The 22,461-nt window shown below is 56.1% G+C and overlaps 9 protein-coding genes across 9 annotated transcripts; 4 read left to right on the top strand and 5 right to left on the bottom strand.

Moving 5' to 3' along the window:
* The first annotated feature begins 487 nt into the window (after positions 1–487).
* B0H18DRAFT_601404 (uncharacterized protein) lies at positions 488–1,064 on the top strand. Its single transcript, XM_048038738.1, has 3 exons — positions 488–522; positions 587–953; positions 1,010–1,064. The coding sequence occupies exon 2, from the start codon at positions 625–627 to the stop codon at positions 853–855; it is 231 nt and encodes a 76-aa protein (XP_047898034.1). The 5' UTR covers positions 488–522; positions 587–624; the 3' UTR covers positions 856–953; positions 1,010–1,064.
* Positions 1,065–1,237: 173 nt separating this feature from the next.
* B0H18DRAFT_1082921 (uncharacterized protein) lies at positions 1,238–3,241 on the top strand (the record flags this gene model as incomplete). Its single annotated transcript, XM_048031601.1, is given in 10 exon segments — positions 1,238–1,531; positions 1,694–1,922; positions 1,978–2,118; positions 2,168–2,184; positions 2,241–2,291; positions 2,343–2,474; positions 2,527–2,632; positions 2,652–2,682; positions 2,751–3,010; positions 3,075–3,241. The coding sequence occupies 10 exon segments, from the start codon at positions 1,238–1,240 to the stop codon at positions 3,239–3,241; spliced, it is 1,428 nt and encodes a 475-aa protein (XP_047898033.1).
* A 116-nt stretch (positions 3,242–3,357) lies between these two features.
* Positions 3,358–5,252, bottom strand: B0H18DRAFT_982003 (Phophatidylserine decarboxylase-domain-containing protein). Its single transcript, XM_048044519.1, has 6 exons — positions 4,768–5,252; positions 4,470–4,703; positions 4,149–4,359; positions 4,011–4,085; positions 3,653–3,916; positions 3,358–3,626 (listed from the first exon to the last, which is right to left on the bottom strand). Exons 1-6 carry the CDS (start codon positions 4,815–4,817, stop codon positions 3,453–3,455), a joined length of 1,008 nt encoding a protein of 335 aa, XP_047898032.1. The 5' UTR covers positions 4,818–5,252; the 3' UTR covers positions 3,358–3,452.
* Positions 5,220–10,171, bottom strand: B0H18DRAFT_981998 (uncharacterized protein). The gene is made up of 14 exons (XM_048044518.1): positions 10,032–10,171; positions 9,789–9,983; positions 9,608–9,684; positions 9,053–9,560; positions 8,922–8,990; positions 8,732–8,889; positions 8,158–8,696; positions 6,800–8,106; positions 6,497–6,773; positions 6,300–6,389; positions 6,216–6,247; positions 5,641–6,168; positions 5,309–5,597; positions 5,220–5,260 (listed from the first exon to the last, which is right to left on the bottom strand). The coding sequence occupies exons 2-13, from the start codon at positions 9,918–9,920 to the stop codon at positions 5,490–5,492; spliced, it is 3,825 nt and encodes a 1,274-aa protein (XP_047898031.1). The 5' UTR covers positions 9,921–9,983; positions 10,032–10,171; the 3' UTR covers positions 5,220–5,260; positions 5,309–5,489.
* Positions 10,172–13,437: 3,266 nt separating this feature from the next.
* On the bottom strand, positions 13,438–15,732 carry B0H18DRAFT_981990 (uncharacterized protein). Its single transcript, XM_048044517.1, has 9 exons — positions 15,527–15,732; positions 15,425–15,466; positions 15,287–15,368; positions 15,178–15,222; positions 15,015–15,125; positions 14,800–14,958; positions 14,701–14,747; positions 13,941–14,643; positions 13,438–13,890 (listed from the first exon to the last, which is right to left on the bottom strand). The coding sequence occupies exons 1-9, from the start codon at positions 15,603–15,605 to the stop codon at positions 13,785–13,787; spliced, it is 1,374 nt and encodes a 457-aa protein (XP_047898030.1). The 5' UTR covers positions 15,606–15,732; the 3' UTR covers positions 13,438–13,784.
* Positions 15,733–15,841: 109 nt separating this feature from the next.
* Positions 15,842–17,650, top strand: B0H18DRAFT_601267 (P-loop containing nucleoside triphosphate hydrolase protein). The gene is made up of 8 exons (XM_048038737.1): positions 15,842–16,066; positions 16,127–16,394; positions 16,443–16,490; positions 16,547–16,665; positions 16,777–16,869; positions 16,927–17,026; positions 17,091–17,157; positions 17,215–17,650. Exons 1-8 carry the CDS (start codon positions 15,944–15,946, stop codon positions 17,294–17,296), a joined length of 900 nt encoding a protein of 299 aa, XP_047898029.1. The 5' UTR covers positions 15,842–15,943; the 3' UTR covers positions 17,297–17,650.
* Positions 17,484–18,716, bottom strand: B0H18DRAFT_601240 (nagb/rpia/CoA transferase-like protein). Its single transcript, XM_048038736.1, has 7 exons — positions 18,682–18,716; positions 18,398–18,624; positions 18,205–18,333; positions 17,993–18,148; positions 17,886–17,927; positions 17,703–17,819; positions 17,484–17,650 (listed from the first exon to the last, which is right to left on the bottom strand). The coding sequence occupies exons 2-7, from the start codon at positions 18,486–18,488 to the stop codon at positions 17,520–17,522; spliced, it is 666 nt and encodes a 221-aa protein (XP_047898028.1). The 5' UTR covers positions 18,489–18,624; positions 18,682–18,716; the 3' UTR covers positions 17,484–17,519.
* A 181-nt stretch (positions 18,717–18,897) lies between these two features.
* Positions 18,898–19,522, top strand: B0H18DRAFT_870273 (PIG-P-domain-containing protein; the record flags this gene model as incomplete). Its single annotated transcript, XM_048040083.1, has 3 exons — positions 18,898–19,103; positions 19,181–19,299; positions 19,359–19,522. 3 exons carry the CDS (start codon positions 18,898–18,900, stop codon positions 19,520–19,522), a joined length of 489 nt encoding a protein of 162 aa, XP_047898027.1.
* A 593-nt stretch (positions 19,523–20,115) lies between these two features.
* On the bottom strand, positions 20,116–20,733 carry B0H18DRAFT_870374 (uncharacterized protein; the record flags this gene model as incomplete). Its single annotated transcript, XM_048040090.1, has 2 exons — positions 20,116–20,582; positions 20,649–20,733. 2 exons carry the CDS (start codon positions 20,731–20,733, stop codon positions 20,116–20,118), a joined length of 552 nt encoding a protein of 183 aa, XP_047898026.1.
* Between the last annotated feature and the right edge of the window lie 1,728 nt (positions 20,734–22,461).

Genomic DNA, 22,461 nt, shown 5'->3' with positions numbered 1-22,461 from the left:
AGCACAGAGCTTATATGACAGCCATCACTGAAACCGATGGCGCCTGCGAGAGATGGGCTGAACAAGGGCTGAGATCGGAGTTGGCAATGGCTATTGACGAGGTTCAAATCGGTCCCGGGCATCGAGGAACTTACCCCATTTCGACAAGTTGGCTGCACTGCTCGTGCCTTCAGAGACTGACAGATTGCTGCTCTTGTCCCCCTCGTCTCTTTCGGTCGTACGCGTATACTTTTGCGTACTGGAACACCGTCGTCCATCTCACGGACACCATGCTAGGATGGCTGTTGATGCACCGGGTTGGTATCAACCACCGGAACGTTCAGGGCGCGCGTTACGGAAGCACCGTCTGTGCACCAAGCACAACCCACACAATTTCCGTCGGGGCGATCTCCTCTTGATGAACTGCACCCGTAACGTCCAGTCGATCAGGGTTGCACTGCCGATGCCCTAGTAGGTTGCGCACAAAGTGCATGGGTGAGATCGTTTCTGACATACGGCAATCCATCGCGCGATGGACCTCACGTAAGTGAATTGAGCTTGTTCGTGAGAGCGTACGCTGACTTCCACCTTCGCATGGCTGGCACAGGCTGCTGCTGCCCGCAAGCGGCTTCCTCGCCCCGGCACATGCTCGCATTAAGCTCAAATCTCCTGCGAGCCATACTTACTGGCAGCTCGGCTGCCGGAGGTCGGTTCAAAATCCATATCGCGCCCCAGCTCCATGTGCAATCGAGTCCGAAACGCGAGCAGTTGACTGAATCCGGAGACATCCAGGACAAGGGCCGGAGAGACATCGGACAGGGCGGGGCGTTCGGGAACAATGATGCGGACTTCACGGTGCTTGTGGCGTTTGTTTGACATACCACCAGCTCTCATACGGCGACGATATCACCGAGCCTAGAGGCCCTGCCTAGTACGCGGAGTAGACATGGACCGTGAATAGTCAAAGTTGGTAGGTGAGCCTATTCGACAGTCATGTTCGAGCATGTCGACTGATCTCACTCGCTTTAAGCTAGTATGGCACGCACGCCTGCCAGCCTGTGAGTCGCCTTCACATCGTTTGAGGGATCAGACATGCCCATGCATACCACTGTCATGCCTCCGGAGGTCTGACATAAAAGAGGGCCAGAACCGCGACGATGCCACACAACCCCTCGGCCGACATTGGGACCAGGCCCAGCGGGACCCATATCCTCGGCAAATGGACTCTGCTCGCCGACACAGTCGACGCGGTTCTGCGATGCCGAGCTTGGCTTCGATCCTCTACGCCGTGCTTCTGCTGCCCAGATCGCTCGTGGTCGCCCAAGACGTCGTATCCGTGTGCGGACAGATCGCCAACGCCGTCTCTGACGCTTCGGCAGTGTTCTATAGCCGTATGTATACGGAGCTTGTCGCGATCTCGTCTTGGCCTGACGTACTTTCGGGCGTAGCGGACCCTTCGTATCTCGCGGATATCGCGCACTACTCTACTTCCAGCACCGAAGACGCAGCGTGTTCCGTGGAGCCAGGTACTCCAGAGGATGTTGGCACGATCGTAAGCAAGATCTCTTACAAGGCCAATGAGTGCCTATCACCAACGAACCGTGCTCTGCGCTCTACAGCTCTCGATCCTGGGTTCTACGTCAACGCCGTTCGGGGTGAGGCACCATGTCCTCGTGCGTTACCAGCAGCTCACTGGCATCCCGTATCCGCGTAGGTGAAAGGCGGAGGCCACGCGAACAACCCAAACTTCTCTTCCAGCACCGGCGTGCAGATCTCCATGACGCGTTTCAGCGCCATCGACTACGACTCGAGCGCCGGGACCGTCGCGGTCGGCGCGGGCAACGTCTGGGACAACGTATACGCGGCCTTGGACCCGTACGGGGTCAACGTTGTCGGTGGTAGGGTCTCTGGGATCGGCGTGGCTGGCTTTACGTTGGGAGGAGGTACGCAGAAGGTGTTGGTGTTGTGGGATTTGGTTGGCTGATCCCGGGCACGCAGGCTACTCTTGGTTGACGAACCAGTACGGCCTGGCGCTGGACTCAGTCCGTGCATTCGAGCTGGTCCTGCCGAACGGCACTGTCACCAATGTGACGGCATCGACGAATCCTGACCTCTTCTGGGGCTTAAAGGTGAGGCGAAGTCATGCCACCGCCCACATACTGACATAAGGTGTACTCCACGTCAATAGGGGGTTATAACAACTATGTGTGTGAACTCACCATGCTCGACTTCTCTGACTCGACTGACAACCAAACGTATAGGGCGTTGTGACGACTTTCACACTGCAGACATACCCGCAAACTCTTGTCTGGGTGAGGCGTCCCTTTCGGTGGCTTTTGAGGAGGCATATACTGATTCTGCAGATCATAGGGCGGACAATTGATCATCCTGGCACGTACATCGACCAAGTGAACGCCGCCACAGCCAACTTCGCCGCAAACGTCACTGATCCCAAGGCGCAAATCATCGCTACGTACGATTATGAGGGTGGCGCCGTGCGTACAAGTCCAACCTTGATCCATCTTGCCACTAAGAAGGTTGTGATAGTTGTTGGCGGCTGTTATGCTGTTCTACGACGCGCCGACGCAGCCCGCAGGCATATTCGACGAGTTCTTGGCCATTCCAGCGTTGTCCACGAACATCTCCACGCAGAGTTCCTTTCACTGGTGCAGTTGAACCGACGACGACCTCCGCGAATACGAGGTAGTGTCACAGTTGAACTCGTGATCGGGACCAGCGCTGATGCACTGGTAGGAGCTTTTCAAACACAGTACCCTTCATGGAGATCACATTCCTCTCCTCGAGACGATTGTGGCTCAGCTGGAGGTACGCCCTCCACAGACATCCCGCCTCATACTCATCGCGACGCAGTACTGGGGTCCACCTAGCGAACAGCTCGCCACGCTCCTCAGCTACGACGTCGAGCCCTTCCTGCCCACCATCCTCACCCACGGCAGCGCGTCCGCATACCCCTGGACGCGCCCCAACGCTTCCTCCCCTTCAACATGGACTTCTTCTGGACGGACCCGCAGTATGAGGCGCTTTACGACGCCATCGTCGCCTCATCGCGGAACCTCACGGACGGCTGTATGGAGGCCAAGCTTCCGTTACGGGAGCCCCGCTCTACCCGAACTACGTCCTGTACGGGACGAGCGTGGCGAGCATATACGGGGAGTCGCTGGGCGAGATGGTGCAGTTGAAGGAGAAGTACGACCCGCATAACGTCATGGGGCTCACGGGAGGGTGGAAGGTCCCAGGTTGAGGCTCGCAGCAGAGCGCGAAGGAACGGGCGGCGATGCAGATGTAACAGCAGCGAAATTGATGCAATGATATCATACCATCAATGTAGTCCATCGACAGAAAGGAGTTTGCACGCATACATACGTGCGTTCCAGTCACAGGGTCTAAGGATACTTGACGCGACCCCGCCAGCAAAGACACTACCACGTACAAGTCCGATATTTCCCTCGATTTCATGCACATCGGCTCCTCACGACAGCGAGCTGACCTCTGACAGGCACATTCGTCTCGCGGCCAGGTTCCGGGAACCCGTGCACGTCCGTCTCCCTCCTGAAAATGACACAATGCGTCGAGCCGCCGAAATGGAACATCCCAAGCTGGTCGCCCTTCCTGACCCACTGCCCCTCCTCCACGGCGACTCGCACGTCGACACCTCCGCGAGGCCGACGCCCAAGAACGCCACCAGGCCAATTGCGGGGTTGTCCGCCTCGATGAAGACGATCGCACGCGTCGCGACGGCGGTGACGTAGCCTGCGAGGTGCTCTTGCCGCCGTCCGTCCCGCCGCGTCGACGAGCGGCTCGGATAGTACGCTCCGGGCTGGACGTACGCCTTGACGCATCTCCCGCTGACGGGCGCGTGCCAGCGGTGGTAGGAGAGTGCGGAGAGGAAGGCCTGGTAGACGGTGCCGCCGGCGAACTGGGGGCGAGCTCGTCGTGCGCGAGCATGTCGAGGAGGGAATAGGGCTCGTCTTTGATCCAAACCGGTCCCGGAGGGCGCAGTCGTACGAGACCTTGTACGGCTCCGACTCACATGCGTTCGCAATGACGTCGTCGTCTTCGGGCGAGGCCACGGGGCGGATCCCTTCCTGAAAGTGCGCGTGAAGAATGCGTCCCAGGAACGGAAGCCGTAGTGCGGTTTGAAGGCTCACACCGAATATCTCAGCGAAGTCGTATGTGGTCCCGGCCGCCCCATTTGCTGCAGCGGTCAGGTCGGCCTTGGCCTTCGCGTTGAACCAGCCTTTGGCGTCGTCCCCGAGCGCTTGACGTGCCGATTCCTCTGAGCGCAGAAAGTCTCCCCAGGCGTCGAGAACTTTCTTCAGTTGTTCGTTAACAGCAGGGTCGAGGAAGAAGGCGAATCCACTCGGCGTCCCATGGGCCAGTCCAGGACGGCCTTGATGCGTACGGCGATCATGCTTTGACGTTTGATTGGTCGTCCCAGAAGGCGCGGTCGTGATTAGATGGTTGAGCACCTGCAGCATATGTTCGTAGTTGCGATTTGCTTGTAGCCAGCGGGATCGTCAGCGTATGGCGCCTTTGCCGGTATCTGTTCGAACATCGACTGAGCGAGAAAACAAAGCCGAGTTTCACTCTCGATGAGATTTCGGAATCCCTTCAAGGCTGAATGCAGCTCCTTTGGATGTTCTGCGACATAGCGAACCAGTTCTTGTAGCCAAGTTTTGCTAACGAAGTGGTCTCCCCCCACACTGGTCACGATGCGACAACGCAGTAAGTGCTCTTTGCTCGTACGTGGTTGGATCTAAGTCTCACCTGCGCGTACTGTAAACACTCTGAGGATTATTTGAATATTCTGCTGTCATTTGGAATGGATAGGGTTCCCGACGACTGCGTTTGGCCCACTGATATGGAACCGCCGGCGGCTGACCTGTTGTGGTGTGTACCATGTCAGCGACAACAGGGGTTAGTGACGCGCTCCGTTCCGTCTGTTCCTGGTGATGAGGAAAAGAGAGTAAACTTTTGCCTGTGGGCGGACGTGCCTCCGATCACTGTCCTCGTATAGCGCCTGACCGCACCGTTCTGGAAAGAGCAGGTGTGCGATCATTCTCCCACTGAGCCAAGGAGTGGGAAGCGGGTAGCAAGTATCCAGGACTCCAAGCTGCTATGGACAAATGTGGATGATGACTGCAGTGGGTGTTTGTGTCGGCGCCTGGTTGGTGGAGAGGAGGAGCAGCGCCAAAGCAGCACTGAGGAGCCGGGGTTCATATGTCTGAAAATGGTAACAATGTTGATCAACCTACATACGCTACATGCGAATCAATACGTGCCCCAGTGCAGCAGCAGCAGTACTTACGGTCGTTCGCGAGCCTAGTGCAACTGTGCGTCCGATCTAGTACCACTTGATTATACGACATGATGTACACCTTATACATAGTTCTACATTACTTACGAAAGCGACTCTAGCGCGACATGCGACATCCTAGCAAATGCACAATAGAAGTGTAGTGCGTAGTGATCCCTATAATCCAGTGTGTCTACCATTTTGACGGAGAGGTCGGTTCCTCCGCGTCAACCATAACAAGGCTGTCATCGCCTGCGCCCGCGTAGTCCTCACGGAACTCCTCCATCAGGTCTTTCACCTCCTGCAGACTGCCTCGAGGCCTCCTTCCTCGTCCACGCCCGCACCTGCATCTCATTGATGTCTTCCTCTTCGCCCTCGCCAAGCGGCAGAACCGTGGAGTAGCCGAGCACAGTCTGGGCCAACCGTATCCGGCGATACGTCGCGCGCACCAGCACGACGCTCGTCACAGTGCGCTCCTTCGCAGCGTCGAGAGCAGTCCCCGCCTTCCCGCGCGACGCACCGCTAGGCGACGCGGCTCTCCTCGCATGGAGCCCGCCATAGACCGACAGCGGAGTGACCGGGCCAAGGTGAACGATCCTGGGCCCCGAATCTCTTCCGGTGCGCCCGGATGGAGAGATCGGGCTCACATCACGCGCGTAGCCTGCCAGCCGCGAACCTTCGTCCTTCCGCGGGGTCGACGCGCGCAGGTATGATTCGTCAAACGTCGGAAGCGACAGGGAGGTGTTGAGGAAGGTAGAGTGCCGTGGGGTCGAAGCTGCCGAAGATACCGCGCTCTCGTTCACCATACTCCGTCGCGGTTTCGTGAAGACGGAGAACCGGCGGACCGACATCGGGCTCGCCCCAACGACGTGCTGAGGTTGGGGTTGGCATCCTCGTTGCGGGCGGTTTCCTGATCGACGAGCGCGACTTTCTCCTGCACAACCCGCGCATCTGCGCCACGAGCGGGCTCTTTCGCAAGCAGAGCCACTGGATGAACGACCACACAGGTAGTCGATCAAGCGAGGCTGAGATCCAGACCAAGACCTCGAGGCTATGCTTGGCAGGAAAGGATTGTCCACGTCGGGCTCCCATTCTTGGGTGAAGCAAAGGCGAAGGCGGCTCCGAGTAGTCTCGCGGCGTTGTAGCAAACGCCGCATCCCGTCGCAGAGGAGCGACCGGAGCGTCGTACCTACATGTGACCACACGTGGGCATCAGCGAAGACAAGTCGTCCTCCGCACGGACGACGATGATCTTGAGGATCTGCAGAGCGATCGTGAACGACATCGCTGGCTTCGGGCTCGCTTCTGAGAGCCGGCTATCCGAAGATTTGCGCCGATCTTCGGCCTGCTCTCGTGGGACGTGCGGGTTCTGGCATGCTGAAAGGATATACGTGAGCAGTCGGGCCCATGCTCTCGAGTGAGCCTCTCTGTGCCACGACTCTGTCCATTGGTTCCCTGCGCTGAGTTCGCTCGCGTTCTTGAGGACAGAGTCAGAGGAAGCACCACGCCGGTGAGGAAGTCGTACGAAGGCGAGTGCTTTGCCAGCTCCTCCAGGACGTCCGCACCGACCAGAGTCACAGCCGCATTCATGAGCCGGATCACGCTCATGCGAGACGGCAGAGACAGGAGCCAGCTCTCCGATGCAGCGGCTTCGCAAGCCTCTAACCCAGCCCTGCAATATCCCGCCACGACTACCTGGGCGAACCGTGGCTGGTTGGCGAAAACGGAGTTGCCGCACAGAGACGCTAGTACATCGAACACTCCGGAGAAGTTGACCGAGGTACTGTATGCGCTGACGAGTGGAACGAAGTCATTGAGCAGCGCGAGTGCTTCTTTCAGACTCGGCGTCGGGTCCCGGAGCAGGACTGCCTTCATGTAGTCCGTCAAGAATGCGGCGATGCGGTCAGCACTGATGATTGAATCCTTCAAAACCATCTTCGTCAGCTCCACGACGCGGCCAGGAGCAGCAGGTCCCAGTTCTCCACCGGCCTGAGCGAAGGCTACCACGAGCGACAGATAGTCAAGACGCATTGCGATGATGTCTGCAGGAGATAACGCAGGCTGCGCTTCGTTGGAGTTCCCTTCTACGAGTACCTCATAGGTGAAGTCATCGGTCGCACGCGGTTGCATGGTGTCGGGCATCTTCGCCTTCGCCGCGTTCCGGCTGACAAGGATGGCCCCAAGCGCGTCAATACCGTCACGCAGGACCGTCCGAGACGAAGTCGATGCGTTGTAGAGATAAGGAGCCAGTAGTCGCAGAGAGCGCATGAAGCGCTCCGCGCGTTGGATAGCAGGGTTGTGGGCAATCACCGTCAGGAACAGGCGTACGAGGTTGTCGAGTCCCAGTCTCTTCCACTCGTAGTCTTCGGGAAGGACTAGAGTGACCTGTCGCTTCCCAGAACCACCTTTGCGGAGCGAAGCAAGGAATGTCTGAGGTACCTCTTCGGCGACGGCGACCATCCGGTTCTCCTGCTCCTGCAACTTTGTAAGATCGTAGATGCCTGCGACGTCAGGAGCCAGAGGTGCAGTCCCGTTCTTGAGCGTAGAAAACAGAGCGAAGACCTGTTTGGCTAGCCATGGCTGGTCCATATCGGGGGACATGAACATGCGTGACACGACGTCGAAGCTCTGGAAGACGAAGGATTCTTGGTGCAACGCGTAGAAGCGGTTGACAGCATACTCGATTGCAGCGCGTATGCCCGGATGGTACTCGGCCTCGCAATACGTCTTGATAATTGCAGGCATGAAAAGCGCGTACGCACCGCCGGAGATGAACATGCGTTTGAAGCGCGTGCTCGCCAACATGAAAGCTTAACCCCGAAGTCAACTAATGCTATCGCCACTATTGGATATCGGCTTACCTAGCAGAGCATGCCCTACGATCCCAATGTCATCTCCATGCGTAAGAAGCACGCGATTCAGGCCGTCAACGAGGATAGCTAGCTCCTGCCGGTCATTCAAATGCCGTGTCATGGACCAGAATATTTGGGCGACTAGGAGTAGGTAGCTCCGAGCCAGCGTCAGGGACAATGCAGTGAGGATTGCGTTAACGGGTTTCCGTGTGCGGCTCTTGTGAGGTAAAAAAGAAGCGAAGGCAAGAGATCCGGGAAGGCCGTCACCATCAAGTGAAGGCAATTCAAGTCTCACCAGGTTCTTCCTGATATGCTTCAATGCCTGCGGATCTCGCTCCAGCATGCGCAAGAACAGCATGTTCTGTGCCGTTCTGATAAGCGTAATCCAAACGAGAGGTTTTGGCAAAGATTCGAATGGGTCTTGATTGGCATCAGGCCCCCGCGGGAACATGGGTCCGGCGGGAGCAGATGGGGCAAACCAAAGTGCACCTGATGGCAGCAGAAACGTGTCGGCCTTTGCTCGCCGCAGCTCGCGCACCGACATCTTGCTGACCTGTGTTGCGAGTCTGGCTATGGCTGGTACGCATATGCATAGCCTTGGAGAGGATGGGCGCGAGCCTGCTGGTTGGCGGACGACTTCAGGAAACCAGCCAGGTGATTCAGCAGGTGGTGGGCCATAGCCGGCGGAAGTGAGTGTTGAGCATGTAAGAAGGCCATAACGACGAAGTGGCGGAGATGAGGCTGCTCTCTTCTCCGGAAATTGAGTGGTATACAGAACGGGAAAGCAATGAAGGGTCGTCTCGCATGAGGTCAAGGATGAAATTCCTAGCCGTGGTAGCAACCTGGAAGTCTTCGTCGTTGTCCATAGCAGCCAGTCGCGGAAGTAGAGATACCAAGGCAGGACGAAGATGGGTCGCCGCTTGGACCCCCGGGTACCACTGTCACTGGACTGCCGTCTCAAGCGCGGTCCCTCTTTCGATGGTGAGGCGGTTGGAGATGGATCAGGGCTAGGACCAGGACTAGAGGATCGACCAATTGAAGCCATATCATCCAATGGTGCGTCGAGGGACTCCAGGTGCAGACTTGGTAGCAGCGACATAGGTGTTTTGATCCATTGGGTCTTAGGATCTATCGTGCGGTCCTCCTCGTCCCAACCGATCTCAGCCAGTCGCCTACGAAGTTCGAGAGGAAGGACATGTCCGTGGTTGTCCTTGAATTCGTAAACGTCTTCATCCAGAACAAATAAACTAGAACCCATGTCGGTCGGTACGAATGGGACCGGCGGCCGTGTCACCTTGAATGGGCGTCGGTACGTACGGTCGAGGATGACATCCAAGGCTAGCAGGTGGGAGCGCCAGCTTGCAATCACCTCCACTTTCTTGATCGCAGATAGACGGACTTCCGGGTCTTGACTGTAAAACTCGTAAGAACAGAACCACACTCAAAGCGGAAGACGTACTGCGACAAATCATGCTCGATTACTCGAACAATTTGATCTGGGGCCTTCTCTGCACATTGCATAGCAAGGAACGTTGTCTTGAGCATGGTGAGTAATGTACCGCCATGAAGTGAGTCGTCGAGACATACCGAGGAGCCCGCTTCTACACTAGAGTCGCCAAGACATCTCCAAAGCGTCGGACCAGGTGCGCGTAGTGTTCTTGAGATAGCAACCCAGACACCAGAACCAGCAGCGAAAACATGGTTTTCAGGGATGACCCATGCAAAGACCCCAATAATTCTAGCCGGCCAGAAAGAATATCGGAGGAAGGCATATCGGTGGAGGAGGCAGACCGCTGAATTCCGAGGCTTGGGGACACGAATGCCGTGGTCCTTCGCTTTATCGTCAATGAGCGCAGGTATATTGTCTCAGAGAGGGAACGCACCTTGCTACCGCCACGCAAAGCTTCATTCGCGTGCGCATATAGAGCCCTCAGCTTGTCAAAACTGATGCTGACCTCCTCTTCTTGGTACACGTCCTCTTGATCTGGTTCGTCTGGTTCGTAGGAGGCCCAAGAAATGACAGACGATAGCCAGGCAGCACTACGGGTGATACCGTGAGTCTGGGAGCGTGCTGGCACATAGCAAGAGCGACGTACGGCTTCAGCGACCGAGTGATGAGCCTTATCTCTCGAAACAAAGTACAAAACAATATCCTCTGCGAAATGGGAATTTTGAAATTTGTTCCTAGCAGGAGAGGTTCAGCGACCATCATCTTGTAGGACATACGTTTGTTCAGCTCACCTTCGCATGTATCAAGGCTCCGAGCCGCGCCTCCAGAGCGATTACGAACCGCGTCGCCGTAGAAATCTGCAAACGCTCGTCAACGAATGCCCATGAGGTATAGAAGATTACTCACTGTTCTTAAGTCCTGGGCTTGGCGAGCCGCCCGCAACGCAGAAATCAGTTCGACCAACAGGACCGACTGGCCGGTACGGGCTCTACCCCACTTTGCACCTTGTCCCGGCGGTGACTTCGTGCCCGCGGGTCGCTCATGAGAGCGACGGAGACCATGTCGGCATCGTGAAACCAGAAATCTGCTAGGTAGCGTGTCAGGCAGGTCAGAACACATAGCTGCGTCCCGATCGTCAGGTCTTTCGCTGATGCTGCGCAAGTAAAAATCGGCTTGAACAGTAGCTTGGGGTACGCGTGGGAGACGACGTCGAGAAAATGGTGAGGGGCTTGCAAGGATGCTCTGGGCCACTGTCTATGAGCCGCTGTCAAAATGTGTCCCTCGATGAGTCCCCGCATCATGCCAGATGAACGTATCACGATCCTCACATCTTGTAGCAAAGGTAAATCAGGGTGACCAATGAGCTTCGTGATTCCTCAGTAGGGTGTTCACGACTTCAGGCAATAGACGGAGAACGTTTGGCCATTCCGCGTGGTGATCTACTCGCTAGTCAGTACCTGGGACAATAATTGTATGAAAGAGCTACCAGTTCATTGACCGTCTCCTCTACGCTGCTTTTCCAATCTTGCGAGTCCCTCAGCCAGGCAGCGATTTGAGCAAAAATTGGGTCTCTATCGGGGTTGCTGGGAGTGCATGCCAGCTCTAACGCAAACTTAATCACGGTGCGTCGCGTCTGGCCAGCGTCCTTGTTCCGTATGGACTGAATCTCCGGCAATACACGCGTATGGAAGACGCGACTTATGACCGCCACATCAGCTACTTGAGCTCCGGCCTCCACCGCAGCCGAAGAGAACAGCAACGCTGTCGCCGCGTTGACGAATATCTGGAGCTTGTGGGACTGGATGCACGAGTCCAACGGAGTCGTGATAGAGGGCCCTCAGGCAAGGGCCAGAACTCCTGCATGCAGCGTTGAGTGTGCATTTCCTGTAGAATGGCGAAGCCTCACCTCTAGCAAATTGTGCAACATCCACTTGCGGCTATTCTCGGATCCAGTCTCGATGCATCCGATAACGCTCTCTGTGGCGATAGCACGTCGAACACGCGTATCGCTATCGTTCTTCGTCCACCGCACGCCGTACTCCCTCTCGAGGGCCTGCGGAGAGGGAGTACCGCACTGGCCGTCCCGTACGGCAGTGATGTATGCCCTCAGAGAGTCTGCCGCGGCGCTGGAGTCTGCTGAGGACGCAAGGCAGAGCAGAAGCGAGAAGAGACCCTGATACAGTGTCCGAGAATCATAGGCGTCTCCGCCGTGAACGTTTTGTCCCGAGAGAAGAGGAGAGAAGACAATGCGCCTAGAATGCGCACTCGCGAAGCTGAGGGCACTGAAGCAGCGTTACAGCACCAGAGACAGCGCCCCAATTCTTCCTGTCAAGAACACACTTCATTCATCGTTCCCCAGGCATATGACTGAGACCCACCTCGTTGGACGGAGCTCTCCATGTCCTAAGAATGTATTCGAATGTCTCGACAGCTGTCTGCTGCTCGACGGCAAGGCGCTCACCAGTGAAGGGTCCTAGAAAGGGAACCAGTAATGCCGATAGGACATGCACTTCGTGAGGGAGAACGGGTGGGCGGCTAGTAGGGACCATGTACGTGAGGGTCCTGGAAAGGGGATGCACAGACGGTATATCTCGGATATCCGCGACAACGACTTCGGACTGCTGTGCGCTGGCCGAGGAATATAACGAAGACACACTGGGACTCGTCACAAGAGACGTCGCGGACGCCTTGAATGGTAGATGCAGGCTGGAGCTGAGTGTATGCTGTGACATTTCGCGTTCGGTCTTCGGGCGCATCCAACTTTGGCCAAACCGTGCGATCCAGCACGCCTGGAGGATGTCTGCAGATAGTTTCCTGTTTTCTTCGACGGCTGCCTCGCGCGCCTGGTCAACGACCTGGCGGAAAATCTTCTTCTGCCCACCGAAGCGATATGACTTTGGCGTCGAGGGTCGGGAGGGTGGAGGTGTACTTGACCCAGCTGAGCCAGGAGTGGGCGGGCGGGGAGTCGGGGAGAATACCGAGCTAGTTGAGGATAGAATAACGTGTTGTCGTAGAGTATCCCAACGCCGTTTCGACGGTGAAGGAACTGGAGTATCTTCACCTGCCGCCGCTCCCTCAGCACTGAGGTTCAGCGGCATTGGCCTCGGTGCAACGATCCTCCCCCTTGCTCTCAGAGCCGGTCCAGCATTCGACGTAGGCGCGGTGTGCACGGCCTCAGGAGAACTGACGAGTACCTTCTCAGTCCAGTTACTTGGGCTTTCGACCTGCTCCGGTATCGCGTCCGGCCGCCCCTCGCCCGTCTTTTCCCTGAGTCTCGAAGGTCGGATGGAGGAAGTGTCCGACGCGGCATGACTATGCGTGTGCTCTGGGCCGTCTCTGGCGATGGACGCGCCATCGGTGTCGGTACCAGACTTGTCTTTACGCAGTGAGTCGATCGAAAACAGGCGTCGAGGTAAGGGACGTGAGATTCCTGCTCTCTTCGACCCGTCTCTGTTAGATGGCATGGCGTAGTATCGGCCTAGTTAGAAAGGCTTGTCAACAAACGGTAGAACTCCGGTAATGGTACACGCACCGCGACTCTATGGGCTTCACGACCAGACCTCGTCACCAACGAGTTTTGAGATGGCTGCACTGCCGTATTCTGATAGAATTAGCTGTCGTTGTCGCTCACTGTCGACTATGCATTACGGAGAAAGGGTCGGCGATATGTAGCATGAGTCTATACGAGTTGCTGTTACAATTCAGTATCATCGCGTCGCGGGCGCTTAGCGGGCGGTACATCATCCCCGTACAGCGCCTCGGTCTTCGGTGTTCCTCAATTGGGCAAGTGTGCCCACAATCTGGCCACAAGGTACAGTCGGGATACAGTTTCATTGCGCCTCAACAATTGGTTTCCATAACGAGCCATTACAAAGTCCAGAAAGTCTGCATGAATGAACGAAAGTAACAAGTGAAGGGGAGGCCCAAAGGAGAGACCGAACACGGACGCGAAGCATCTGAAGAAGCACATCGCAGCCCCGGCGACAACACCCAGAAAACCTTTGAAACCGCAAGTATCCACAGGTAGGCACGAAGCAGAGAAGTCATTACGGAAAGGAGGAAGTAAGGAAGTAAGGTAGCCAGGCGAACGAAAGAGGGGAGCTCCAGATTAAACGGTGTGGTATTTTTGAGGTTCCGGACAGTAGAGCAGAAAGGGGACTGTCAGAAGTAGCGCAGCATCGACGTTCTAGGTGAAGGTCTGTCCAAGCGAAGGAGTGGACATATTGGACAGACGGTCCAGTTGAGCGAAAGCCCAGTGCCCGGGACGACGATCAGGGGTCGGCTCCGACCAGCTGGAGGTGATGGTGAGATGGCATCACGCATTCAAGAGGAAGAAACATACGAAGGAGCAGAGCTTGGCCTAACAGTCCCGGCGACGGGAACGTACAGCTGCGTATACAAAGAGGGAGGCGTCGCGTATTGAGAGAGAGCGTAAGGGTTGACAGCAAGCAGTCCGTTGGGGAGCGCAGTAGCAATACGGTCTTGGTCAGGCCTAGCGCAGAGCGAGGCTACGGGGGCAAAGAGGGTGTCGTGCGGCATACCAGCAGGAGCAACGAACGGCGCAGCATTAGGGTTCAGTCTAGCCTTGAGATCTTTGCCAGCAAAGAGAGGGAAATCGACAGTGGGCTTGTGCGTGAACTCGACCTTGACAGGCTTGCTTGAGTACATTTGACCTTGCAGAGCGCTGTAAGCGTCCTCGGCCTGCGCAAGAGTCTCGTATTCGACGCGAACAGAGATGTCGCCCCGATCCAGAGCAGCGACACTAGAGTCCAGGATCTCCAGATTCTTGATCTCCCCAAACGGACAAAAGAGGGGGTACAAGTCAGCCATCTCAGAGAAGAGCACCGCAGGAAGATTGGAGACCAGGAGAGACGCTGGCTGGACAGACAGCATATTCATAGGACCTTGTTCGGGCACAGGTGTCGAGCGCAGGGAACATTGAGCTGAGGTGGGGCTAGATTCAGGGACCCGGAACTCGTAGGGAGACGGCGTAGACGGCGGCGACTGGCCCAGCGCAGTTGTACGGTCCCCGCCATCCAGGAAGCCTTTGGGGAGGTACCTGGTCAATGCAACGTCTCACGCTTATGAACGACACGACGGACCTTGAGAGCGTTGGACGACCGCCCAAGAGACGTCAATGGTGTGCCCCCTTCAAATGTACATCATTGTCAGCAGAAGCAACCCTACAGAAAGATACTCACTTGATCTCCTTGCGACTCAACCCATCCATAGCGGCTCTAGCCTCGCTAAAGGTACTCATTACGACGAAACCACGGCGACGGGAAGCGTTGTCCACAGTAGCGAGTATGACGGCATGAGACACCGTTCCGTAGCGAGAAAATATCTCAACGAACTCAGATCTTAGTGTAGAACGCCCGTCATGTATCGTCCAAAGTCACAGATCGTGGCGACTTACTTGGTGAGTTCAAAGGGTAGTCCTAGCACGTAAAGGTTGCGGCGGGCATCCGATTGCTTGCCTTGTTTGGCATTGTTCTTCGCTTCACTGTGAGACACGGCAGTGACAGTCCTGATGATGAATACGTGAGATGCATCGACGACAGCGCTCGCATGCCACGTACAACGGGACACCGGCAACCGTATAGCCCGACATGCACAAGGCTTTCCTTCAAGGTGACAGGTCAGTTCTCTCAGGCACTTGAATCATATTTACGTATGAGAAGGACCTACTTGGTGGCGTCATGAGTCAAGAACGTTAGCCCGAGGACCCGGCGGCTGCCGTCCTTGAGTTCCTCGCACTTGCGCACCTCGCCTGAACGCGCACCGTGAGCATGTGGTCAAGAGTGGAGACGTCAAATGGAAGGTTACCAATCAGAGTAGTGAACAAGTCGACGATGTCTTGCACGCTGGCTACATATGCCCAATTATGAGCACATACGAATCACCCCCAACGATACATGGATCGCCTACCCGATTCTGCGATGTTTTCCACCCTGATTGTATGCATCTCACGGTTAAATTTGAAGACGGGGTTCGGGACGGCTGTCATATCTAGAGGGAGCGGGGTGGGGGATCGCTTTTATCTTGGTTTATAGCAAGAAAGGTACGAGGGTAGTGTATGATAATGTCTATGGGAGCGTTCGACTCGAGCAAGAAACGGAGCAGGAGAGTTCAAGAAAGTCCGGCAGACTCCGCGACGGTCGAGGTCCATTTCATACTCCGTGACCTTCCCACGCCACTGACGCGTCTTCACCTAAGTTACGACGCGTCCTTCACTTGACACCGTCTTCACCTAGCCACACCTCGCGTCGCCTCAGACGCGGTTCACCCGCTACTACCGCACAGCTGCGCAATTAAAGAATTGATTCATCGACAGTAATTACGATTATGTCTAAACGACCGCTGTCTACTCTACCGCTGCCTGGTCATGTCCTCTCTGCTTTAGGAAACGCTGGGTACGAAACAGTAGCGGATTTATCTGGTGCAACACCCGAGGCTCTAAGGAGAGGAATGGATACATTTGACATGGTCATGGAAGCGAAGTCACTAACATCACGCGCCAAAACAGACCTCAATATACCTCTGGAATCCTCCCAAGCCATCTTTTCGGCCACACAGGTGCCGAGGACAGCGCCATTGACACAATCGGCCGCGCTTATGGTGGGGAATCACAAATTGTATTCCACCCAATTCTCTCAGCTCGATGCGCTGCTTGAGGGGGGCTTGAAGCAAGGCTTCATTTTGGAGCTGTCCGGTCCGCCGGGTTCCATGAAGGAGACAGTGGCCGCAAACATCGTCAGCAGTTTCATCGACACGTCTCAGCACGTGCTCTTTGTAGGTAAGAGCTGTCCAGGTGTGATGCTGTACGCCATAGTGACGAGTGCAGACATGCAAAACATGACAAGTCCCGCCACCCTCGTTCGGTTACTACGTAGTGAGTATGTCATTAAAACGGACCTAGTAGGAACAAACCACCCGCACCTTTTGCAGCATCGTCATCAAGCCTTCAAGATCATCAGGGACGAGTGTATCATCTCCGAATACACACCCTTCCAGACCTCATGATGTTTTTTCGAAACCTGCCCTCATATCTACAAGACCATCCGGAAGTAAGAAATCACACATCACGTCTTCGGGCTCTGATTCGGTCATATTTAACTTTGTCCGCATGCTTCTAGACCGCCTTGCTGGTGCTGAACTCTCTGTCGTATCCCTTTCAGTCTGCGGCAGGTTTGTCAAATTCGACGCGCAACGCCCTCCTAGATAGGGTGAAGCAGACGCTCGCCCGCGCTTCTGCGTCCACGAAGCTGACCGTGCGTAATCTCACGGAGGCTGTCCGGTCTCACCGACCGCTAAAATACGTACTTCAGGTCGTTATCACGAGCCAGCTTGCAACTAAATTGCTGAAGCCCGACGGCTCCGCAGCGGACTTCGAGACGGGCTCGAGGGCGATCATGGCACCGGCTCTAGGTTCGCCTCTTGACGTCTCCGAAACACATACGTTAGGCTCATGCCGGTGTCACATATGTCTCAGGACCTACCTACCTACCCTCAGCGAGAACACACAGAGTGTGTATTATACCACGGTCGAGGACGGCTGGGTGGGTCTTGGCCGGCCGCTCTGTTCATCGATGAGATCAACTGACGAGGCTGGATAGTGTCTTCCGCCTACTGTTGTCACCCTTGCTGGCGCATGGTAGCCAGCCGCCCATCGAAGAAACTTACCAGTTGGCGCGGTGACCGGGCGTGTTGTATTGGTAGTTTGAGCCTAAGCCTTGAAGAGGGTGCTCTTGTAATGGATGTGTGGCCCACCAGCACGTACAACGCACGCACAGCGCACGGACTGCGGGTGGCATTCTCCACAGTCACAGTACAGCAGCGGGTTCACTGACATGTATCAAGCGGACGATTTTCGGACACCCACGTTTCCCTGACAGGTATTCAGAAGTCACTGGAGTTCATTTCATTGTGAACTATCGGCAGCGGCTTCACCCAGGAGCCCGTCCGGGCCTGCTATTACGTCCATCTTCCAGTCATGCGGTGCTACCGGCACCTGTCCTGCTTCAAGGATTTGCTCTCGTAAGGACAGCGCCACTGATTGATGAATGGTGAGCATCTCCCACCTGGCAAGACGGATGAAGCGCACCTAGCAGCGGTTTCCGCTGGCCCTTTGCGGATTTGGAAGCTGCATAGGATGATATGAAGCGATCGTAGTACCCTTTGCCATGCCCCAGTCGCGACATGGATCGATCGAACGCGACACCTGCGTGTCGGCACATGTGTTAGCATCGTTGCACAGGGATGCAGAGGATGACACCCCGGTGAGTACCTGGCAAGAAAATCAGATCGAGGTCCGTGCCGTCATCCGTGGCTGCGGTGAGTGATGATTTGCGTTATACGTCAATCCCGGACATGACGGAAGGCGGGCATACGGACCGCTGCGACGCCGTGCGCCCTTCCATTCGTAGGCGGGTTCCTTAATCCCCCAGGTACCAGGCGGGAAGGCGCGGAGGTCATCTTCGCCGTACACCTGCAGGAAGTCCATCGTGCCATCGCAGGTAGTGTCAATTTTAGGAACGAAAAGTGTCTTCCCTGTGCTCGGTAATGATCAATTCAATAGGGTCGTGAGGGAGTTCGGGACGTCACACCACTTCGCAAGATTGCAGATATGAGGGAGGATGTATCGACCTCCCCGGATGGCATGCTAAGATAACAGCTCACGCACTGGCTTCGGGCGAAGTACGGCGAAGCCAGCACGCGGTCAGTTATCATCCCTGCTTTAGATACAATCCCGTTCAGTTCGACTACTATGAATTCAGAAGCAAGGCAGGACGGCGTTACATTGTTGCTGGACATCGGATACAGAAAGCGAACGCAATCGCGTCGCCATGGTCTTGCGCAATGCTTTCTTCTGAGCCTGTAAAGCTGTCATGAGGGAATCGTTACGACGCCGCAGATAGTATCCCTCTAGCCTGATGGCGGCTTAAGACATGAGTGAAATGCATGAGAAACGCTGCAGCGCATAATTGACTTGCCCGGAGCAATGTCGTCCTGCCGCTTGCGTGTCACTATCCCATGCTATCGTCAGCGGAAGGAACTTCGGACCAGGCCACCGTGATACGGACCGTATGTCGACTTCGGAATCCCACAGACGGGAGTTTCTCCTGACCAAGGCTGGTCCCACAGCGACCTGTTTAACCTTTGCCCGCCACACTGGGCGCCCGCTTCCTAAAAAGGGAAATCAAGAACGCGGGCAGCGTGCGTCCGTGGCTCGAGCTCCAGGTTTGCTTTTCATTTCCCCTCATCATGCCTGCTTGACCGTCCGCTAGCAGCTTTCCGGCATGGTCGAGAAGGACCCGACCTCCCCTGTATCGCCTCTCGCACCGTTTCCCCCATTGCCGCCGACGGAGTCCCGCAGTCGCGCACCAGAATTTTACGGTTTCGTGGCCTGGACATCCACGTACCTGTTGTTCTGTGTCTACCTCCTATGGGCTCTTCTTCCGGACACATACCTCATCAGTCTCGGAATTTCTTGGTACCCAAATCGGTAGGTATTGTCTGCCATATGTTCACTTCTTCCTCGTGCTAATTTCCGTGCATCGCACCGGCTCATTGTTGCGCTAGGGAATGGGCTATTCTCCTTCCGGCATACTCAATCGTCCTAGCGTTGTTGACGTATTTCACCTACTTCGCACTGGCGCTGTCCGGCACGCCACCTTTCTCTGATATCAGTACGATAACAGGTGCGCTCGGCATCCACAATCGTAACATGTCTGACTGAATACAAAATACAACGCCACAGATTCAAGAGCGCATCTGCCGCCTGATGGCGAGGAGAACCCGTATTTTGCTCATGCAAGGCCTAACGCTATCCCGGAGATGTACGATATACCCATAGGGATGGTTAACCGTGTCGTATACGGTAGCCGCAGAAATCGCACTGAACAAGAGAGAGCGCACTTATAGCCAAATCACGGGATGCTTTGCATGAGATAAGCAGCGAAGGTCCTTAATACTTTGTCGCAATGATTATGGACTTTTTGTCGCCAGTGCTCCACGTATCCCTTTGCAATACGTCGCTCGCCTGGCCTGCAGGAATTTGTTTCGCACATTGACCTAGAAATAGAACATCGGGGTGAATGACGCTCTGGCGACTCAACAAGACTAGAATTGAAATCTATTCGTCCTGCAACGCTCCTTGAACACCGCATTCGAGGGCCAGGCAACTTCTAGGTCGTTGTTAAGGTTTCGCGGGGACTACAGCATTAACTATTATGGTTGGCAGGTTACAAACGGTATAGTTACAATTCAGCGACACGTCATGCTTAGGCGATGTACTCGAGATAAGACGCACAGCCAGATACAGCCCAAACTTCACCATACGACGAACGCATGCGGTATACAGTAGCTACGACCGGAGAGTATGCTTGAAGGGGAATATGACAAGAGATTGCGTATGCTTACAGAGTTTGATGCAAGATGTCCGACATGAAATGGGGCGTATACTTTGTTCACATACTATTGGACGAGACGATGGCCGGACCAGGCAGAGCACGCCACTAGGAACACGCAGGTAAGTCATGAACAATGGGAAGCAAGGGGCGGCGAATGCGTACCTGACTCGCAATGTACGGGCTCGTTTCCACGTCCGCGTACGAGTCGCGTTCCTCATAGCGGTCGTCTGGATTCCACGTGGGTGAAGACGGAGTGACAGGCGGCAGCGGAACAGGCAGCATAGGGCAGGACGGCCGCAGGTACTCCTCCTCAGAGTCAGACGGTGCATCCCTGAGGTACTCCACGTTCGTGCGCGTGGACAGGCTCTGCGGAATCCAACGGAGCTTCGACGGGAGCTTCCCGACCTCGTGCACTTCGGAAACTAGAGGCGTGTCGAAGCCAACGGTAAATTGCGACTGGGAAGTGCTGGTGTGATCCGAAGTAGGAAAAATGCCATGCGTACGCAGGTGACGTTTGGCGTTGGATCGCACGGCGAAGCTCTTCGTGCACGTCGGAATAGGACACTTGTACGCTGAAAGGGGCGCGATAAATAGGTGAGATTGGCTGCTACGCGAAACATTGTTGGCGGAGTACTTACGCTTGGCCCCGGAGTGGGAATTCATGTGCGTAGCCAAACCGCTAGGCCGGGGAAACAGCTTGAGGCAAACCTTGCACTGATGCATCTTTGACTTCTTCTGCGAGGGCTTCGGCCGCTCCGAAGACGATGCAGTGGACGGCGATATGGCGGTAGTCGAGCCACTATCAGCAGATCCCGCAGGGCTGCGCGGGTGATGGATGGCAGATTTATGAAGTGCATGTGCGCTCGACGTGCTGCCGTAAGCCATGTCAAAGGCGGACCTCGACCAGTTGTTAGGGCCATTGATGTCCGTGGTCCGTGTCGACTGGTAAGGAAGACGCGCGAGCTCGGAAACGGCAGATGGGGGGTCGCTCTCGGAGTCGTCGTCGTAGTCGTCGCCAGTGTCCGCGTCGTACACAAGAGGGGGGACGGATGAGGGACTCATGGGGTCGTGCACCGAGTCCATCGAGTGGCGGCGCAGTGGCTGTGAGAATTGTGGTAAGCGCGGCGATTGGGTATCTATCAGGGCTGACGAGGGTTCTGAATGCGTGGATTGCGCAGAGGATGATGTGGTCGACGTGGGTGATGCATAGACCATCGGGTATAGGGAGGGCGTGTGGGTGGCACCGAGTCCAGGGAACAAGGTCGGCGACAGCTGTGGCAGTATCCGGTGGGTGGATCCCGACTGTTCGAAGTCCGCCTGCGCGTTCAAGTATTGGTTATTCGTCCCATATGTCGAGTTACGGTCGGCGTCGTATCCCTGCTGCTGGCCATGGCCGTGATGACGGTCACTAGTACCAGCTGGCATCCCGTAGATGCCGTACTGCGTCCCCACTGAGACGGATCCGGGCATCGTGGACGACTCGCCAAAGGATGCTGGGTCCGGATACGACGAGTGGTACGCAGGGCCGTACGCCGTCTCGGGAAGAAGGGTGCGCTGCGACGACTCGGGATACCCTACGAGGTGGGAAGCGGCCGACTCGTTGTAGTAGGCCGAGGACGGCTGAGCGGGGTCGCAGAAGGCGGGATGGGGGTTAGAGAACTGCATCTGCTGGTCCCCCATGGTCCATACGTGCTGAGAAGATACGGAGGTATGTCCTGCGCCAGTGTTCGGTCCTGCGGCAGGCGCGTGGACGTGCGGTCCTTGGTACGGCGGGACATTGTATCGTGGCGTCGATGAGACGTTCGTCGGAGGGAACTGGTCCCCATATGCGAAGGTGGCGCTCGGTACCCGCAGGGGATTCGGAGGCGAGCGAGGAAGAGTCTCGCTATGCCTCCGCCAGATGCCAGCCATGGTGTTCTCGCCAAACATCTAGGGCTTGTACGCTGAGGACCTGCGTCAGTACGCCACAGCGCCCAAGGCAGGAGCCACTCACCGTGCGCTCCGGTGAATCCGACGCTGTGCGAGGCGGGGAGGGTGAGCCAACCGGGGCTGCGAGACGGTGGCCTTTAGACTCGGCGGATGTGCAGTTATGAGTGTTAGATGAGCAGCATCACTGCAACGCGCAATTCATATGGCCGGAAGTTCGGACACGAGACAGGAGGGTGCCAAACCTACCATAGGCGGCGACGCACTGGAATAACGTGAGACTCGAGAAGTTGGCTCCTTGTCCTAATCTGAGAAGGCTACCGCGCGACATGCAACTGCCATGTTATCTCGTTGCATCAAGGTGCATCAAACAGCAGCTGACTGGATGTGCGAATCAGGCAAGGAACTTTCCGCCCCTCTGCGTCCGAGATCTGGGTGTACGAGCGTCATCGGAGGCTGAAATGCAGCTGCAGCCAAGCCCTGCGACGCAATACCACCTGTGGATTGTGCCCGCACAGTCTGGAT

This window comes from Fomitopsis serialis (genome assembly GCF_022376445.1).
Source record: "Fomitopsis serialis strain Sig1Antser10 chromosome Unknown B0H18scaffold_7, whole genome shotgun sequence".
NCBI classification, from domain to species: Eukaryota; Fungi; Basidiomycota; class Agaricomycetes; order Polyporales; family Fomitopsidaceae; genus Fomitopsis; species Fomitopsis serialis.
This window is presented reverse-complemented; position numbering and strand designations above follow the sequence as displayed.

What these genes read in the sequence shown, in the direction of transcription:
- B0H18DRAFT_601404 (XM_048038738.1), top strand. Translation starts at nt 625, where the DNA reads ATGCTCGCATTAAGCTCAAATCTCCTGCGAGCCATACTTACTGGCAGC.
- B0H18DRAFT_982003 (XM_048044519.1), bottom strand. Translation starts at nt 4,817, where the DNA reads ATGACAGCAGAATATTCAAATAATCCTCAGAGTGTTTACAGTACGCGC. An exon ending in ACTACGAACATATGCTGCAG is followed by an intron (nt 4,360 to 4,469) that starts GTGCTCAACCAT and finishes TGGGACGCCGAG; the next exon opens with TGGATTCGCCTTCTTCCTCG. An exon ending in GTGAGTCGGAGCCGTACAAG is followed by an intron (nt 3,917 to 4,010) that starts GTCTCGTACGAC and finishes GCTCGCCCCCAG; the next exon opens with TTCGCCGGCGGCACCGTCTA.
- B0H18DRAFT_981998 (XM_048044518.1), bottom strand. Translation starts at nt 9,920, where the DNA reads ATGCCTTCCTCCGATATTCTTTCTGGCCGGCTAGAATTATTGGGGTCT. An exon ending in CTTCATTGCTTTCCCGTTCT is followed by an intron (nt 8,890 to 8,921) that starts GTATACCACTCA and finishes AGAAGAGAGCAG; the next exon opens with CCTCATCTCCGCCACTTCGT. An exon ending in CGTAGGGCATGCTCTGCTAG is followed by an intron (nt 8,107 to 8,157) that starts GTAAGCCGATAT and finishes TTCGGGGTTAAG; the next exon opens with CTTTCATGTTGGCGAGCACG.
- B0H18DRAFT_981990 (XM_048044517.1), bottom strand. Translation starts at nt 15,605, where the DNA reads ATGACAGCCGTCCCGAACCCCGTCTTCAAATTTAACCGTGAGATGCAT. An exon ending in ACGGTTGCCGGTGTCCCGTT is followed by an intron (nt 15,126 to 15,177) that starts GTACGTGGCATG and finishes ATTCATCATCAG; the next exon opens with GACTGTCACTGCCGTGTCTC. An exon ending in CTACCCTTTGAACTCACCAA is followed by an intron (nt 14,959 to 15,014) that starts GTAAGTCGCCAC and finishes TTCTACACTAAG; the next exon opens with ATCTGAGTTCGTTGAGATAT.
- B0H18DRAFT_601267 (XM_048038737.1), top strand. Translation starts at nt 15,944, where the DNA reads ATGTCTAAACGACCGCTGTCTACTCTACCGCTGCCTGGTCATGTCCTC. An exon ending in TCAGCACGTGCTCTTTGTAG is followed by an intron (nt 16,395 to 16,442) that starts GTAAGAGCTGTC and finishes TGACGAGTGCAG; the next exon opens with ACATGCAAAACATGACAAGT. An exon ending in GATCATGGCACCGGCTCTAG is followed by an intron (nt 17,027 to 17,090) that starts GTTCGCCTCTTG and finishes CATATGTCTCAG; the next exon opens with GACCTACCTACCTACCCTCA.
- B0H18DRAFT_601240 (XM_048038736.1), bottom strand. Translation starts at nt 18,488, where the DNA reads ATGACAGCTTTACAGGCTCAGAAGAAAGCATTGCGCAAGACCATGGCG. An exon ending in ATCCGATGTCCAGCAACAAT is followed by an intron (nt 18,334 to 18,397) that starts GTAACGCCGTCC and finishes TTGTATCTAAAG; the next exon opens with CAGGGATGATAACTGACCGC. An exon ending in CCAGCGGAAACCGCTGCTAG is followed by an intron (nt 17,651 to 17,702) that starts GTGCGCTTCATC and finishes TTCATCAATCAG; the next exon opens with TGGCGCTGTCCTTACGAGAG.